The sequence below is a fragment of the Lampetra fluviatilis genome, chromosome 39 (assembly GCF_964198595.1).
Source record: "Lampetra fluviatilis chromosome 39, kcLamFluv1.1, whole genome shotgun sequence".
Taxonomy (NCBI): Eukaryota; Metazoa; Chordata; class Hyperoartia; order Petromyzontiformes; family Petromyzontidae; genus Lampetra; species Lampetra fluviatilis.
In genome coordinates, this window is record NC_136313.1 from 444,585 (window position 1) to 462,442 (window position 17,858).

The following is a 17,858-nucleotide window of genomic DNA, read 5'->3' on the forward strand; positions in this document are numbered from 1 at the left end:
CGCACGGGCTGGGGTCTCGCACACCCAGACGGAGAGAGAGGGGGGGTCCTCAGGGGTCTTCCTCGCGGGGCTCGCGAGCTGTGCGGCGGGGTGGTGGTGGGGGGGGTAGAGGCGCCATGAGCTGCTGCATGAGTCCGCAGGCGAAGGAGCAGCGGCGGATCAACGACGAGATCGAGCGGCAGCTGCGGCGAGACAAGAGGGACGCGCGCAAGGAGCTCAAGCTGCTGCTGCTCGGTGAGAGGCGCCCGGCGAGGCGGCGGCGGAGAGAGAGACGTGGTGGTGGTGGTGGGGGGGAGATGATGAACAAGACGAAGGGGAGGGGAGAGATGCTTGGGACGTGGGGAACGAGGGGGAAGGATGGGGGAGACGACAGTGAGATGAGAGAGATGGGGGAGGCGAGGGGGAGAGATGGGGGAGGCGAGGGGGAGAGATGGGGAAGGCGAGGGGGAGAGATGGGGGAGACGAGGGGGAGATGAGAGTGAGAGGCGAGACGAGATGGAGATGAGAGATGGGAGAGATGATGGGGGAAACTGGAAGGAGATGAGAGGAGACAGGAGTGAGATGGAAGAGGTGAGGGGGAGAGATGGGGGAGACGAGAGTGAGATGAGAATGACGGGGGGGGGGGGGGTGAGTGATATGAGATGAGGAAGAGACGGGAGGAGAGTGGGAATAAGAACGAGTCAGAGATGCGTTGGCGAGGTGGGGGAGAGAGGCCAAGGGAGTCGTGAGAGGCTTCGGGGAGATGAGGGGGGGGACGAGCGATGGAGATTGAGGAGGAGAGACGGGGAAAGATGCGGTGAGATACGACGGAGAGAGAAATGGGATGTGGGGAGACGAGGGATGAGCAGAGCGGACTCGGGATAGGGACACAATGAGAGAGAGAGACTGTGGGGAGACGTGGACAAGAGTCGAGACGTGGCTGGGGGGGGGGGTGAGAGACGTGAAGGTAGTGAGAGGCGAGACGGAGGGACGAGGTGTGGATTTGAGACAAGGGGGGGCGACAGGAGACGCACAGGGGGGGTGAGGGTAGTGAGGGGGAGTGGACAGAGACACGGGGTGAGGGTGGTGAGGGAGAGTGGACAGAGACACAGGGTGAAGGTGGTGAGGGAGGGTGGAGAGAGACACAGGGTGAGGGGGAGTGGACAGAGACACAGGGTGAGGGTAGTGAGGGGGAGTGGACAGAGACACAGGGTGAGGGTAGTGAAGGAGGGTGGACAGAGACACAGGGTGAGGGTGGTGAGGGAGGGTGGACAGAGACACGGGGTGAGGGTGGTGAGGGGGAGTGGACAGAGACACAGGGTGAGGGTGGTGAGGGAGGGTGGACAGAGACACAGGGTGAGGGTGGTGAGGGAGGGTGGAGAGAGACACAGGGTGAGGGTGGTGAGGGAGGGTGGACAGAGACACGGGGTGAGGGTGGTGAGGGAGGGTGGACAGAGACACGGGATGAGGGTGGTGAGGGAGGGTGGACAGAGACACAGGGTGAGGGTGGTGAGGGAGGGTGGACAGAGACACGGGGTGAGGGTGGTGAGGGAGGGTGGACAGAGACACAGGGTGAGGGTGGTGAGGGGGAGTGGACAGAGACACAGGGTGAGGGTGGTGAGGGAGGGTGGACAGAGACACAGGGTGAGGGTGGTGAGGGACGTTGGAGAGAGACACAGGGTGAGGGTGGTGAGGGAGGGTGGACAGAGACACAGGGTGAGGGTGGTGAGGGAGGGTGGACAGAGACACGGGGTGAGGGTGGTGAGGGAGAGGGGACAGAGACACAGGGTGAGGGTGGTGAGGGAGGGTGGACAGAGACAGGGTGAGGGTGGTGAGGGAGGGTGGAGAGAGACACAGGGTGAGGGTGGTGAGGGAGGGTGGACAGAGACACAGGGTGAGAGTGGTGAGGGAGGGTGGACAGAGGCACGGGGTGAGGGTGGTGAGGGAGGGTGGAGAGAGACACAGGGTGAGGGTGGTGAGGGAGAGGGGACAGAGACACAGAGTGAGGGTGGTGAGGGAGGGTGGACAGAGACAGGGTGAGGGTGGTGAGGGAGGGTGGAGAGAGACACAGGGTGAGGGTGGTGAGGGAGGGTGGACAGAGACACAGGGTGATGGTGGTGAGGGAGAGTGGTTAGAGACACAGGGTGAGGGTGGTGAGGGAGAGGGGACAGAGACACGTGGTGAGGGTGGTGAGGGAGGGTGGAGAGAGACACAGGGTGAGGGTGGTGAGGGAGAGGGGACAGAGACACGTGGTGAGGGTGGTGAGGGAGGGTGGAGAGAGACACAGGGTGAGGGTGGTGAGGGAGGGTGGACAGAGACACAGGGTGAGGGTGGTGAGGGAGGGTGGAGAGAGACACAGGGTGAGGGTGGTGAGGGAGGGTGGACAGAGACACAGGGTGAGGGTGGTGAGGGAGGGTGGACAGAGACATAGGGTGAGGGTAGTGAGAGGACAGGAGAGTTGAGGAGGAAGGAGGGGAGATTCTGGAGAGATGATAATTGAGTGAAAGGAGGAGACAGACCGTAGACAACACTGGAGAGAAGGGGAGGAGAGTATGGGGGGGGGGGTTGATGGGGGACGTGGAGGAAAGACACATGTGAGAGAGAAGAAAGACGGGGGGGGAGACGTAAGAGAAAGGTGAGAGAGAGGTGGGGGGGCAGGAGAGGCGATTGAGACGGGGGGGGGTAATGGGAAAGTCCGGGCGAGTTTATCCGGCGTGGGAGACAGCCTGGGGCCCATAATGACGACGATGTAAATGATGACGTCGTGAATGATGATCATCATGATGTGGAGTTCCTGATGGCTATGCTGATGATGCCGGTGATGATGGTGAGATTGATGATTATTATTGCGATTATGGTAATGAACATCCTGGTTATGGTGTTGTGGGCGTTATGATGGTGGATTAGGTGATGGCGATTATGAACATGATGTGGTGGTGATGATAATGCGATATCTTTATGATGATGGCGCCTTATGGGATGACTGTGATGGTGATGCCAATTACATTACCGTATCCTCGTTTTTACTCCGGAAATCTTCACTGAGTCTCAATGCTCTTTTGTAAGGAGGGTCCTGCCAAGTTTTCGCAATGGGGGACAATGCTGTTTCCCAATTCATGTAATTCACGGTGTTTTCTCTCTTCAAATTTGGACCGTGACAAGGGCACACAATGGGCCCCCAATTCTTCGAATAACGTCACGGCAACTCGAACGTCCACTGCGAGTCAAGTCGAGGGCGCGTCCTGCTTCACCGCAGTGTTAACCAGGGCTGCCCGCGGGAGTGAACCGCGAAAGTGCCCAACAATCGGCGAGCGCGCCACCGCTGGGCCGTGTCACCGCCCCAATTACTCGGCCGTAATTATTGTGGAATTTGCAGGGAAGTAGGAACACTTCACATAATGGTTTGCCATAATTACAGCAACAGCGATGGCTTTTCACCGGGTTGGGAAGTTTGCTGCTCGCCGAAGACTTCGTGTCACCTAATAACGCCACTTACGCAGCACGTCGGTGCGCTCCCATCCGAGCCCTGTCCAGGCTCAAGGCTGCTTAGCTTCAGAGAGTTCGCGCAGTGAGTTGCGGTGTTTGTTTGTGCTCACACAGTTGCTGAGCATAGGGGGCCCACAGGCCCAGCACGTCAAGCGGCCAGTAACAAACGGCACTATCAAAGTGGTATTTGATACGCGCGTTCGAACGGGTTTATTGATTTGAGCAAGGTTATTTATAAGAGCTTTGGGTGGGGAAAAAAAGAGAGGCGATGGTGGTGGGAGTGGAATTCCACATTGGAGCAGTGTGGTGAGTGAGATGGTGTGTTTTCGTGACCTACAAGTGGGGTGAGTGAATAGGTGCATAAATGAATGAGTGTGTTGTCGTGACCTGCAAGTATGGTGGTTGAACACATTGTGGATAAGATTAAACAGACTTACGTCAACAAAACCGACCCCGCCGACGAACCCCCACCACCCTCCCCAGATACTTGCCTAGATGCCCTGCCAGGCTTTTCTTGGCAGACTAACCAGGCCGCAGCGGGTGGAGCGCCATAGGTCTCCGAGTTAAAAAAATAAAATTTTCTAAATTGGTAGAAAGATTTACAGTTGTGCATTTGTATGATTTTAACCATTTGTCTTGAAGCTCAAACTATGTTTATACTTGTAGTAGACATCACCACCAGTGGTACAGAGACGATGTGTAAAGAAGGGAGTGGTCGGGAAGAGGGACCCGGTGAGTGAGCAGGGAATGTTGTTGTGATAACAGAAAGGGCAAAGATTAAAAAGCAGCAGTTCCACAAGTTTTAGACGAACATTTAGATACTTTAAAGATGCGGGTAATCGTCGGTGTAATTATGAGGTAGGCTTTTTATTGGCCATCTTGAACTCTGAACAATTACTCCTGCTGCACTCAGCAGAAATTTAGCTGATGCTGGAATCCTGCCGTTGTCATATCTGGGGTGAAGCACTCAGTTCCTCCTATCTCGCTGAGTCATCTAACCAGGTGGTGCAGCTACAGAGTGGCCGCATTATAAGAAGATTGCGAGTTAAAATCCTGGTTTGTGGGTTTGGCCTATCATCCCTCCGGGGTGTATAAAATGCATAACACTTTGTGAGGAAGTCAACAGTGATTGTCCTGAGGATAAGAGGCTTCCCCACCATATGAATGTGGAATTTCCACGACTGGTTATGCGGGGCTGTAAACAGGCAATGGGCACTGCCTCAGTGGTCATTTGAGCAGAAACATACTTTGACTTTTTCAACCAATTAGGGATGTAGTTCAGATATAAATCATCTTTCCACCGTGTTTCAGCTGTCGTTGCGTACCTACTTGAGCGTTTTAAAATCGTTCTCTGCGTCACGTCTAAAACCAGTTACAGTTTACAACACAGAAATACAACACACACAGAAATAACTGGCAGCTATTGACATTCTCACCCATTGAACCAAGAGACGAAAACGTGGGCGACAGTCGGGCAATGGTCAGCGCAATGGACTCGCAAATCGAGAGGTCGCCGGTTCCATTCCATCTCCCTGGTGCTGTCGTTGAAACAACGAGGCAAGATTCTCAAATCCCTCTCACCACCTCTGTTTTACAGCATTACACATTGATGCATCACAGGTTAGTCGATCAGCAGGCTATGTGCGGTGGGGTAAAGTGTTGATATGCCTACATCCCACTAGATGTCTGGCCAGTATGGAATAGACAAAATTGACTCTTGGAGTGTCTATGGAGGCCCTCCTGCCAGCAGTAGCATGAGCGAGCAATTGCAGAGCTGCACCTTCACATTTCAAGTGCGAAAACGAGGCCGTGCTGTTCCCACGAGTCAATTGGTGCATTCATTCCGAAGATTCCACTCGAATCGATTACTGGTTCCTGACTTTTAGAACGGATAAACAATTCTGGAACCGGTTACCAGTTTCCATGTAATAACCCTCATACTTACCAACAAACACCAATGTGTGACCATCTCCTAATATGTGTGCATATTCACCAGTTCCCCTCTACCCATGCACAATATGCTATGTTGGACTGCGTGTGATATTTGTTGCATAAATACATACTGTGTAAGTTATAGATTTAGAATATGTGCATGTATTTACGTGTGTGCAATGTGTGTGTGAGTGTTTATGCGGGGGAGCGGTGGCGTAGCAGTTAGCTCGCTGTGCTACGAATCTGGCTACCCGAGTTCGATTCCCACTCAAGGCCAACACCAGTGACGGTTCTCTGTTCCGGTCTTGGGCCTCCCTTAGGTTGACTGCACCTAAATTGAGGACCTGCTGCAGTGTGTAATCATCGCCACTGGGGAAACAAAGGAGGCCAGGCATAGTGTTGGCTACCCACCCCCTCGTGTGCCGGGCCAATCTTTATGAGTCCTCGCGAACAACACTTTCCCCAACAGTCTGTTAAGGCTATACGGGGGATCTTTGTATGGGAGGAGCGGTAGTGTAGTGGTTAACGCGCTGCGTGACGAACCTAGCGACCCAGGTTAAATTCCCGCTTACGGCCACCACCAGTGACGATTATTTCAACCGGTTCTGGTGCTCCCCTAAGTCGACTCAGCCTCGAATGAGTACCTGGTGCGGTGTGTAAACATCGCCACTAGGGAGACAAAGGCAGCCAGGCATGGCGCTGACCACCCGCCCCCTCGTATGCCGTGCCGTCCTCTATAGGTACTCAGTGACCGCACTTGCCCCAACAGTCTGTTAAGGCTATACGGGGATCTTTGTCTTGTGTGTGTGTATATGTGTGTACGTGTCACTGCGCATGTTTTTTTTTATTCGACACCCTGGTGGACACCCTTGCAAATGAGACGTTGCATGTCGAGCCATTTTCGAGATGAAATATAGTAATACAAAAAATTAAGCCAAATCCTTGTGGACACATTTATGCCGATTTTGTTTTGTGTAGGTACGGGCGAGAGTGGGAAGAGCACCTTCATCAAACAGATGCGAATCATCCACGGCTCGGGCTACACGGAGGATGACAAGCGCAGCTTCATCAAGCTGGTCCACCAGAACGTGTTCTCGGCCATGCAGGCCATGATTCGTGCCATGGAGACGCTGGGCATTCCCTACGCGAACACGGGGAACCAGGTGCCCTTCCTAGAAAAGCTCTGTTTGCTGTTCTGTTCCAAAACCGTTCGGGAACTCCCAACTGTTATCACTGCAGTTTTATACAAAGCACAGCATTGGAATGCCGTCGTCATAGCTGGGGAGTAGCACCCAGCTCCCACCTCACTGCACTTAATAGATAAAGCGGCCAGGGTGATTGATGATCCAGCACTCACCGATTTGCTATGGTCACTGACTCCGTTACGGCGGCTCAGTCGCTTCCTTACCACTCTGCTGCCACTACTTCCGTGGTCGCTGTTCCTTTTGAACTTCACTCGTTGACGCCTCCTCCTCCGATGTTGATAGTTTCGTCTCATCCACACTGTGTTCTACCACCGCACTACAGATCACAACAACACACTCATTCACCCACTCAGTACCCCGATATAGGACCACAGAGCTTGGGCAATCGTTGGTAGTGCCGCTTCTGGCTGCATTCCCTCCCACTTGTGTGGTTTCCCGCACCTTAGTACGAACAACTGCGCACGTTACAAATTGTCCATAAATTTGAGAGACGCCTTTGACGAACGACGTTATGTACAAATAAAACATACTTATTGTAGTTGTGATGTGACCCCCCCCTCCCATGGAACCGTCCGCCCTCAGGCTCACGCGCAGCTGCTCCGCGAGGTGGACGTGGAGAAGATCTGCTCGCTGGACAAGCCGTACATCGAGGCGGTGCGGTGCCTGTGGGCCGATCCCGGCATCGAGGAGTGCTACGATCGCCGGCGCGAATTCCAGCTCACGGATTCCGCCAAATAGTGCGTACTTTTCGCACGCAATGGGAGCGGTCACAGTAGTGCATGGTTCAAATCCAGCAGGCCGCCCTGGTTAACACTGCGGTGTGCGTTCATGATAAATACTACGCGCCGTTCGTTTCACTCGCAGTGGACATTACAGATCACGTGACGTTATTTCGAGGAAGGTAGGCCACGAATTACTCCATTAAATTACTTAATTGGGAAATATAGAAATTGGCGCCCCCTACTGTGAAAACTTGGCAGTACTCATCTGAACAAGAGTGGAGACTCAGTGAGGCTTTCCTGTAAAATCGAGCCTCATTATAATAATGCATATTCAGAACAACCTTCACAAGCTACACATCATTGGAAGGCCCGCAACCAGCAGTGGATTGAGAAAGGCCTGTGTATGTACACAAACCAAATTTAAAGAGAGGACACATTTTTAAGGCAGAACAAAATTAAAACGATGGATGGGAGCAGAAGTAGAAACTGTTTCTGAAATCTCTTCTTCAAGTGACCGCAGATCCAGCCTAGGAGGCAGCACTTTCCCTACTAATTTGGGCAATTTAAGTGCAGAACCATATTTAATGTGATGGCATAACTTATATGGGCTCATTGGTGACCAGGCTGAGGACCATCAACCCTTGCTACATTTGAGCAACCAGTTTTAATCGCACATACCTGAAACCCGGATTGGAACCCATGGTCTCAGTGTTGCCAGCTCATGGCTCTGACCTCATCACCGCGCGACCTGGCCACATCACCCCGCGAGGGGTCCAGAGTCCACCGCGTACCCGAGCGCTGGAGGCCACCGACTTGAATTCACCCCCAATCATCGAGCCCTCGGCTGGGCCTCGCCTTCCGGGAGTGCATCCCAGCAGCGGCATTGGTTCAACACAAGCAACACTCTGAACCGGTTTCAACATACAGGCGACCCCCGCACCGAGGACATAATTGGTTCCTGCACGACGGTCGCAAGTGTAGCCCGTTGTAAGTCGCACCCTTATCTCCCATAGGCGCAATGTTATACATTGGGGTTCCATTCCTGGAAATCCATTACATACCATAAAAATACCAAAATTGACAGTGAAAATAAATGAAAAAAACTGTAATAAACATTTTTTGTAATGTAACATAACTTTTCCAAAAATGTATTAAGTAAAAACAAACACTTACATTTGAAAATCCTCTGCACGTGCATCACATTTCATCTTCTCAGACATAGCGAAAGGTGAAAGCATTTAAAAATGTTAAGAAAATTAACAAAAAAGTGAAGAGCGTTACGAAAGAGACGATGCGTTCGCTCCAGGCGCAGCTGCAGACTGACAGACTATACTGTACGTACACATACGGTGGGAGAGCAAAGTGGCGCCAATCGACTCGGCATCGGTAGCAGTCGTTAGGGGATCGCAGGTACGAGTTCTGGTTGTTACTGTGGGGGTCTTACTATAAAAAAGGTCGGAAAAGCGGGGGGTCGCGAGTCGAGCCGTTGTAAGTCTGGGGTCACCTGTACAGTGTTTCTTTTTTATATATACACACACACAAAGGCTTTCACGACCATTTAGGGTTTTTGGGTTAGGTCGTGGAAAAGGACTCGGATCAGGAAGTCCTTTCATTCGAGATCTGAGCTGTTAACCTGATGATGCTCCAGCAAATCTTCAACAACATCGGTGGTGCTGAAGCAGTCAGATAAAAATGTTCACGTTTTTTCACGTGACACTTTCATCAATTGACTGTGTCGTGTGGAGGTGGATTTACGACACATTCTACCCGACCTAACCCAAAAACCCTTTTATGAATCGTACAGAGTCGGGCTTGTGTCAACCATTGGTTCAACACAAACCAACTAGACTGGTTTAAACATTCAGTATCTCATTAACAGAAGCAGACTTGTGTTAAATAATTTCTTGTGTTGAACCATTGGTTCAACACAAGAAAACTCTGCACCGGTTTCCACCTTCAATGTCTCAGCAAAGTAAGTCTGGGGTCACCTGTACAGTTTCTTTTTTGTCTATCGGAGAGGGTTTTTGCCTTTATGTATTGTGTTAGTCATCCCATTAGTTTAAAAGGCTGTTTGGCTGATGGGATTTGGAGGGACAGATATAGGAAGGAGGTGAATTGTCTTAGTTATTTAACTTATATCCTCCAGAAGGACGCTCGTGATTATTTGGTGCAGATGATTTGGCGATTTCTGATTAGCGGCGCTGATACGGCTGGACGCATCATCTCCCAGGTGATGCCCAATTTCCCAGCGAATGGCGATTCACTCTCACCGGCTCACTCCTCTGCAGGGCTACCAATAGGAGATGATCACCAACTGAACACTCATGTGAGCAGGAAATCGCTCTTATTTGTTCATAAATTCAAGAAAATAGCATTTGTTGCACAATTATATATTTGGACAAGAACATCACAACGATGGTTGGTATGATTGCCGTGTGTATTTGTGCAGTTACCTGAACGACTTGGCCAGAATTTCTGCCGTCAACTACCTGCCCACACAGCAGGACATCCTGCGGGTGCGCATCCCCACCACCGGCATCATCGAGTACCCCTTCGACCTGGAGAACATCATTTTCCGGTGAGCCCGGACCTCGCCTCCGCACACGTACACACGCGCCCTGCACGCCGTCCACTCGTCCACACCAAAGCTCGGGTCTCGTCTAACAATCGTGTTTTATTTTTACTAGGCTTGTTCAAATTAAGTTTATTTTGTTTAACCCAGATGAGAACTCGAGAGGTCAGAGTCTGCTTTGCAGGATTGACCTGGGTCATCGAAATTACAACAGCAAAACAAATCTAGTACGGAATTACGCAAATAGAAATCGGAGGATGTGGAGCTGGGTGGATTTAGCGATGACTGGTACCAGCGGTGTCAAAATCGGCCTCGAATGGAGGAGGCTAGTGAAGGATACTACTAACCAGTTGGAGGCAGTCGCCCTCTGGCAACAATGGAGGACAGAGGAGCGACGCGCAGTTTAAACGCAGAAAGTTGGCACAGTGGGGAGCACAGCTGGTGCATCTCAGTCAACCCATGGCACCTGGGTCTGTTTCATGACCTCCCCGCAAGCCTTCAACACTTAACGTGGCCTCAAAGTGCAACTAGCCTGGCACAAGCGCCGTGATGACGTCACCATCACTTAGTTGTAAATGGCGATTATAATTGGAGGTGGTGGTGTAGGTGGTGGTAGAGGTGGTCGTGTGCTGGAGGTGGTGGTGTGGTAGTGTCGGTTGTTGCCTGCTCCGCCGTTTGGCATCACCGCTGTGTGGTGTCTAACCGCCCTACTCTGTGCAGGATGGTGGATGTGGGGGGTCAGAGGTCGGAGCGCAGGAAGTGGATCCACTGCTTTGAGAACGTGACGTCCATCATGTTCCTGGTGGCACTGAGCGAGTACGACCAGGTCCTGGTGGAATCCGACAGCGAGGTGAGGGTGGTGGTGAGCGGGTGAGTGTGTGCTGAGGGCTGGGGTGGCAAGTAGGTGAGTGATTGGTTGAATAGGTTTGTGAGTCTGTGATTGAGTAGGTGGGTAGGTGAGTGAATGAGTTGGTGAGTGGGTGGGTGAGTGAGCTGGTGAATTAGATGGTGAGCTCTACAAATTCATTATGTCATCTCGTTTTTACCACCTAGTATTATACGGTTGTGTGGTAAAGGAAAACCTCAGTGAACGTGTTTTTTATCAAATCTATATTTTGGCTTTACATGGTTTACTGAACGAGGTTTGTTTTCTGGAACACGTGGTTGTTGTTTGGCTATACATGGTTTGATGCTACTATGGTTGTTGCTAAGATAGTTGCTAGGCTTGAGAGAGGAGAGTGCTGCATCAAAGTCGATTTGGTGTGAACGAATCGACTTTGATCCCGATTTATTTGCCACGTGGTTCTTGTCTGTGTTATTTTTGCGTGTGATAATGTAACACACACACTCAACACGCTCAAGCACAACGCACATGTTCAGACACATTGCCGCATGCATCTAGCCATCTACTCGTTGAGGACATCAAGTCACGCGGACGCCAACGTGGCGAATTGTTAGCGTTGAAGTGACGGTGTCAGGGTGAGCGTTGGGCTGGCGATTCAGTGTCAGGGTGAGCGTTGGGCGTGAGTGCCGCGGTGCGGGAAGAGGAATGCAGATAGGGATTTTGTGTAGAGGTGGAATTGAAAGATAACGATTTGGATGCACACACAAGAAATGGAGAGGGATTCTGGTATTTGTATTTACTTGATAAATACAAATATTTCACCTGGATAGTTCGTTTAGATGGAACGTCTCGTGTGCAAGGCTGTCCTGGTGTCAAGTGACACAGAGCAAACATGTAATTATGGATGAAGACAAAAGACAAAGATCCCCCAGTCGTATAGCCTTAACAGACTGTTGGGGCAAGCACTGTTCGTGAGCAGCACCTATAAAGGCCGACACGGTACACGAGGGGGTGGGTGGCCAACACCACGCCTGGTCGCCTTTGTCTCCCTAGTGGCGAATTTTACACCGCACCAGGATCTCATTTTAGGCTAGGATAGGCCCAGGACCGGTTTTGATATTCGTCACTGGTGTTGGCCATGAGCAGGAATTGAAATCGGATCGCCCGGTTGGTAGCGCAGCACGCTAACCGCGACACTACCGCTCTCCACAACACATACACACACTCGTACACAGTCAAAGATCCCCCATGTGGTGTTAACAGACTATTTGGGCAAGTATTGTTAGTGAGCACATATGAAGGCCAACACAAATGCTGATGTTACACACTCCACCAGCTCCTCATATAAGGCTAAGTCGACCTAGGGGGTGCCCAGGACTGGTTCAGTTATTCGTCACTGACATTGGCCGGGCGTAGAGCCCCCCGTGTGGTGGAGCCCCGTGTGGTGTAGCCCCGTGTGGTGTAGCCCCGTGTGTGTGGTGGAGCCCCGTGTGGTGGAGCTCCGCGTGGTGGAGCCCCGCGTGTGTGGTGTAGCCCCGTGTGTGTGGTGGAGCCCCGTGTGGTGGAGTTCCGCGTGGTGGAGCCCCGCGTGGTGGAGCCCCGCGTGTGGTGGAGCCCCGTGTGGTGGAGCCCCGTGTGTGTGGTGGAGCCCCGTGTGGTGGAGCTCCGCGTGGTGGAGCCCCGCGTGGAGCCCCGCGTGTGGTGGAGCCCCGTGTGGTGGAGCCCCGTGTGTGTGGTGGAGCCCCGTGTGGTGGAGCCCCGCGTGGTGGAGCCCCGCGTGGTGGAGCCCCGCGTGGTGGAGCCCCGCGTGTGGTGGAGCCCCGTGTGGTGTAGCCCCGTGTGTGTGGTGGAGCTCCGTGTGGTGGAGCCCCGTGTGGTGGAGCCCCGTGTGGTGGAGCCCCGTGTGGTGGAGCCCCGTGTGGTGGAGCCCCGCGTGGTGGAGCCCCGCGTGGTGGAGCCCCGTGTGTGTGGTGTAGCCCCGTGTGTGTGGTGTAGCCCCGTGTGTGTGGTGGAGCCCCGTGTGGTGGAGCCCCGTGTGGTGGAGCCCCGTGTGGTGTAGCCCCGTGTGGTGGAGCCCCGTGTGGTGGAGCCTCGCGTGGTGGAGCCCCGCGTGTGGTGGAGCCCCGTGTGGTGTAGCCCCGTGTGGTGGAGCTCCGTGTGGTGGAGCCCCGTGTGGTGGAGCCCCGCGTGGTGGAGCCCCGTGTGTGTGGTGGAGCCCTGTGTGGGTGGTGGAGCCCTGTGTGGTGGAGCCCCGTGTGTGGTGGAGCCCCGTGTGTGGTGGAGCCCCGTGTGTGAGTGGAGCCCCGCGTCTGGTGGAGCTCCGTGTGGTGGAGCTCTGTGTGTGGTGGAGCCCCGTGTGGTGGAGCTCCGCGTGTGTGTAAAGGTAAATGCTGCGCCCTTCACCTTTCCTGTGTGTGTAGAACCGCATGGAGGAGAGCAAGGCGCTGTTCCGGACCATCATCACCTACCCGTGGTTCCAGAACTCCTCGGTCATCCTCTTCCTCAATAAGAAGGACCTCTTGGAGGAGAAGATCATTCACTCGCACCTCGTGGACTACTTCCCCGATTTTGACGGTAACTTTGAGCCTTCATTGTTGTATTCGCTCTGGACATGAATCTCAATGCCCAAAACATTTTATTTTTGCCATTTTTTCCCAGGAGAGACTCAGAGTTCTCGGACCCTCTTTCAGGAGGGTCCTTGCCAAGTGTTCACAGTAGAGGACGATGTTGATCCTGTGCAATGCGAAATCAATTATCCAGATGAACCTGGAACACCCACGATCTCATCAGATCAGGGAAGCGAAGCCGGTGCTGAGCCTGGACAGCGCTTGGATGTGCCACAGACAGACACCAAAATAACTAAGTGGGAAATTCACCGCCTTCCCATCTCCGTCCCTCCACGTAACGAATTTGAGTATTTTGTACTCAACCTGTCAGCCACGTGGCCTTCCTTTTGGGAGTGATTTTTTTCAGCGGCATTGGTTCAACACAAGGAAACTCTGGAACGGTTTTGACATTCATGGTCTCACCGGCAGTCAGGCTAGGAACCAACACTGGCGAGAAGCGCCAGATGTGTATAGTATCCTCTGTCAGATATGGGTCTTCGTTCATATAACAGGTGTTCAGCACTGTGGGGCTACATTTTCACCGAAGTTAACACTTGCCCTAACAGTCTGTTAAAGACTATATGGGGTATCTTTGTTGTCTTTGTGTATGTTCTCCCCGTGTTCTGCAGAGAGAGTGTGTGTGAGAGTAAGTGAGTGAGAATGTGAGTCCGTATATTCTCCCTCTTGTTCTGCATGGGTTTCTTCCGGGTTCTTCAGTTTTCTCCCATAACCAAATTATTTTTGACTGTGCTATTGACCAATGGCGGAGCCTGGATTTTCAGGTTGGGGAGGCAACCCCTCCAGCTATGAAAAATTATAGAGGAGTTGTTAGTAAGTAAGGACTTGTTCCTTGCTTTTTATTCGACACGTGTGCGGCGATGGCGCAGCCATCGATCGAGGGTCGAATTCGAACCGCGTCGTGTGATCGGCATCGCGCTCGCTGAAGGTGTTGATGCCTTCAGGGAAGTCGTGTCCTGTATACGCAACTGCGCACAATTCTGAGTCGCTTATAACTGCTTTGCTGTTACTTTTCGCCAATTATGGACTCAGACTATTGTCCTATCATCTCATAGAGTCCCTGGCACGTAATCATATTATGCTACACAGTGGCAGTGGGGGGTCACAAAATGCCGATTTATGACTAATAAACCCCAATGATCCGATCGAAATTAGGGCTTTCGATCGGATGATTGGGGGGCACGTGCCACCCCACCCCCCCCACTGGCTCCGCCAGTGCTATTGACCAAACATCCCAATGCTGGGTTTATACACAGAAACGTAACCCCCCCTTCCACCCCCTCTTGCAAAAACTTGACAGGACCATCCTGAAACAGTCTTGAGACGTGGTGAGGCCTTCCCTGGCAATAAAGCGTAGTAGTAATAATGACTACCCTGGTCACTTTCTCGTGAGCCTCACTCGTTGATCCCTCCACCCATGTTGAGGACTCGATTATTGGGTCCTTTCCACCTTGAATCTTGATGAAAGTTTGGTACCATTGTTGGCGCCATTCGGACAACGATACAGTTCCACACCGGAGGCCAGTGGGTTATAAGCCTTCAAAGTTGGGGGGGTCATTTGACCGCGCCGACAACTGTGCCAAATGTCAAACTTGGATCGGAGGCGGGCAGATTCGTAGCTCCAATGACTTGACGTGATAAAACTCCAGGAAAGAAATGCGCACTTCAGTTGGCGCTTGACATTCGAAGAGGACTGCGACCCTTTAAAGGAATGGCCCCACCCCCCACCGTGATACGTGAATCAAACAAATCACTCGAGACACCGGCGTATGGCAGCAAGAGAAGTTCATGCGAACACTGCCGCATGAGGTCAAGCGATTTGGCGCAATTGTCCTTCGCCGACTGTGTGACGAATGACGCGACGCGGCCACTCTCCGCGCGATATGGGCGCTGGCCTGGTCTGGACCGCGCGTCTGCACCGCATCTCCCCGCCCAGGTCCCCAGCAGGACCCGCAGGCGGCGCGCGAGTTCATTCTGCGCATGTTCGTGGAGCTGAACCCGGACACGGAGAAGGTGATCTACTCGCACTTCACCTGCGCCACCGACACGGAGAACATCCGCTTCGTGTTCGCCGCCGTCAAGGACGCGATCCTGCAGCTCAACCTCAAGGAGTATAACCTGGTGTGAGCGGGGGCCCGGACTCGGGGTGTGGCGGGGGGGGGGGGGGGGGGGGCGCGCACGCGGGCAGGGCGAGCGCGGGGGGCGGCCGTGGCGGGCGACGATTGCGTTCAGACGAGTTGATCGGTCGACGGAGGGTCGATCGGCCGCTTCTCCGCGGTCGATCGCTCGGGAGAGGGCGGGGGGGGGCCCTTTATTAACGGCGGTCGCCCCGACGTCCTGCTCTCCCGAATGTGGGAAAACAACCCCCCCATTATCCTGACTCCCGAAGGTGGGGAAACCCCCTACGAGCCACGCCCAGCGTGACGCGGCCGATAATGATAATGCGGCCGATGATGATAATGCGGCCGATGATGATAATGCTGACGATGCTGACGATGCTGATGACGCCACCGAGCCCCGCCCGTCACCTCCCGTCCGGTGGCACACGTGGGAAGAGGTGATAATTTTTTTTTCCTCCAGACTTTTTGTGTTATGCGGTTTTCCGAGCAGTCGAGCGACGGCAGACTGAGCGTTGAGTGGGTGAGCGTGCAGAGCCTTGGAGTGTGCGGTTAGGGGTGTAGTTTCATGGGTTGTATTCGTGGCTAAAGGATGTCACTTTCGTAATTAAAAGGGTTTTTATTTTACTTTGTTCAAAGTGGATTATACTCCGCCACTTGCCAAATCCTAATCGCGAACGCGCAACCATTGGTCTTGGCGCTGGTCAGAACCACCCCTTCTCACGCGCGCCGTCTGTGAAGAGTGTTATTTGAAAGCAAGTCGGCAGGTTCTTAAATGCTGCGTCATCAAAAACAAAGCCATGCCCTTTCAGAAAGTTGTGTAAAATTGTTTTATCTTAAAGATAAAAATTACTGATGTGGAATCGGCTTAAACTGTGAACACTTGTTTGCCATTGCTCTTACGATAATGTCTTCTGTCGGGACATTTCTCTTAATTTCTCTTGCAAAGAACGTTGACAAAAAAGCATTATTCTCGCAGTAGCTGCTTCTGGAGATGTTTTTAAAACACGCCCATTCCAAGTGGATAATTTTAAAATGATTCAATCAATGTTTGAATCGTGCGGTTAATTTAAGAGTGTCTGGGAAGACGCGATTCCACATGCGGTCACGAGAAAAGGGACGTACGAATGGTGCGGAGTGTGCGACGCACGTGGTGGCGATTGGAAAGCCAAGATGACATGAACGACGTCGCTTCACACGAATATCATTTAGACGTAATTTATTTTTGTATAGGTTCCTTCTGTTTTTAATTGCATTTTTTTAGCAAGATTTATATCGCAGGAGTCCGAAAGGAGCGGCACGTTGGAATGGGTCGCGTCGCCAACGGTCGCCGCGCGCAGCCTCTGGCGGTCGTGCCGCGCGGCTCTCCCGACCGCCGCATTGGATTCGTGTCGCCCCGCGTCGTCCGGCACGAAGTCTGACGTTTCGCTCTCCGCGGCCGGGAGCTTCTTCAGGAACCCAACACCGAGTTTCTGAACGAGCTCCCGGCACACCAGGGGGGGCGGGGGGGAGGGCGAACGGCGGGCGATCGCCACCATGCGCTCGGAGAGCACGCGCGGCGTACAACGGCCGGCGCGGCGACGGCCGTGAACCACGCGTACAGACGGTACTTAAAATTAGTTACGTTAAAACACTTCGCAAGGCGCATTTACCATCAGACCACGGTGAAGTCACGAGATCGATGTGCGGCCTTGGGTTGAAACGGACTCGCGCTGAGACGCGACGGCGGCGGCTCCGTGTTTCTACGCAGGGGCAGTAGAGAGGGATATGCACTACATTCAAACAAAAACAACCATGGTGCATTTGTTTTTGACTCGGAACACTCGGGCGCTTTGTATATACTGCATATTTTATAACTTTAATGTGCAGTCTGTGAATATAAGTGGGGGTTTGAAGCTTGTTTTTTTTTCTACGAATACGTTAAGGACACTAATTGGAGCGCGTGGTGTGAATTGGAACCAGCTATCGTCTTGCCAATAAATGATTTGCAATGTAAGTGGCGGCGCGCCGCGCGCTCGTGACGTTCTGACACGTCGGTATTTTTAGGGGGTGCTACTACCCCCCTGCCCCCCCCCCCCATTGCCGAGTTAGGTTGACCTGGCGGTGCGTTCTGGAAAGGGGTTCGTGTTTTAAACGCAGCTGCGGAACACAATTGAAGGCTCGTTTCTTTAGAACTGCTTTTTTGTGTTCAATTTGTCGTCTTTCCCCCTCCCTGCGAATGAAGTTCTTCAACATGCAGTACATACAATCCCAAATGTCCAACACGTCAGGTGGCCAGCAACAAATAGCACTACTGCAGTGGGTAAGACATCACACGTTTTTGAGCTTAGAGGAGAAGGGACGATGATGGGCGGAAATTCCACAGTGGAGCGGAGTG

The 17,858-nt window shown here is 52.8% G+C and overlaps 1 protein-coding gene across 1 annotated transcript; it reads left to right on the forward strand.

The window, feature by feature from the left end:
* Positions 1–74: 74 nt before the first annotated feature.
* Positions 75–17,638, forward strand: LOC144945811 (guanine nucleotide-binding protein G(q) subunit alpha-like). The gene is made up of 7 exons (XM_078874350.1): positions 75–234; positions 6,376–6,560; positions 7,185–7,339; positions 9,774–9,902; positions 10,617–10,746; positions 13,161–13,314; positions 15,301–17,638. Exons 1-7 carry the CDS (start codon positions 117–119, stop codon positions 15,489–15,491), a joined length of 1,062 nt encoding a protein of 353 aa, XP_078730476.1. The 5' UTR covers positions 75–116; the 3' UTR covers positions 15,492–17,638.
* Positions 17,639–17,858: the final 220 nt, after the last annotated feature.

Bases quoted from the DNA above. Each gene is read 5' to 3' on its own strand.
- LOC144945811 (XM_078874350.1), top strand. From the start codon at position 117: ATGAGCTGCTGCATGAGTCCGCAGGCGAAGGAGCAGCGGCGGATCAAC. The intron at 235-6,375 runs GTGAGAGGCGCC...TGTTTTGTGTAG, and splicing joins GCTCAAGCTGCTGCTGCTCG to GTACGGGCGAGAGTGGGAAG. The intron at 10,747-13,160 runs GTGAGGGTGGTG...CTGTGTGTGTAG, and splicing joins TGGTGGAATCCGACAGCGAG to AACCGCATGGAGGAGAGCAA.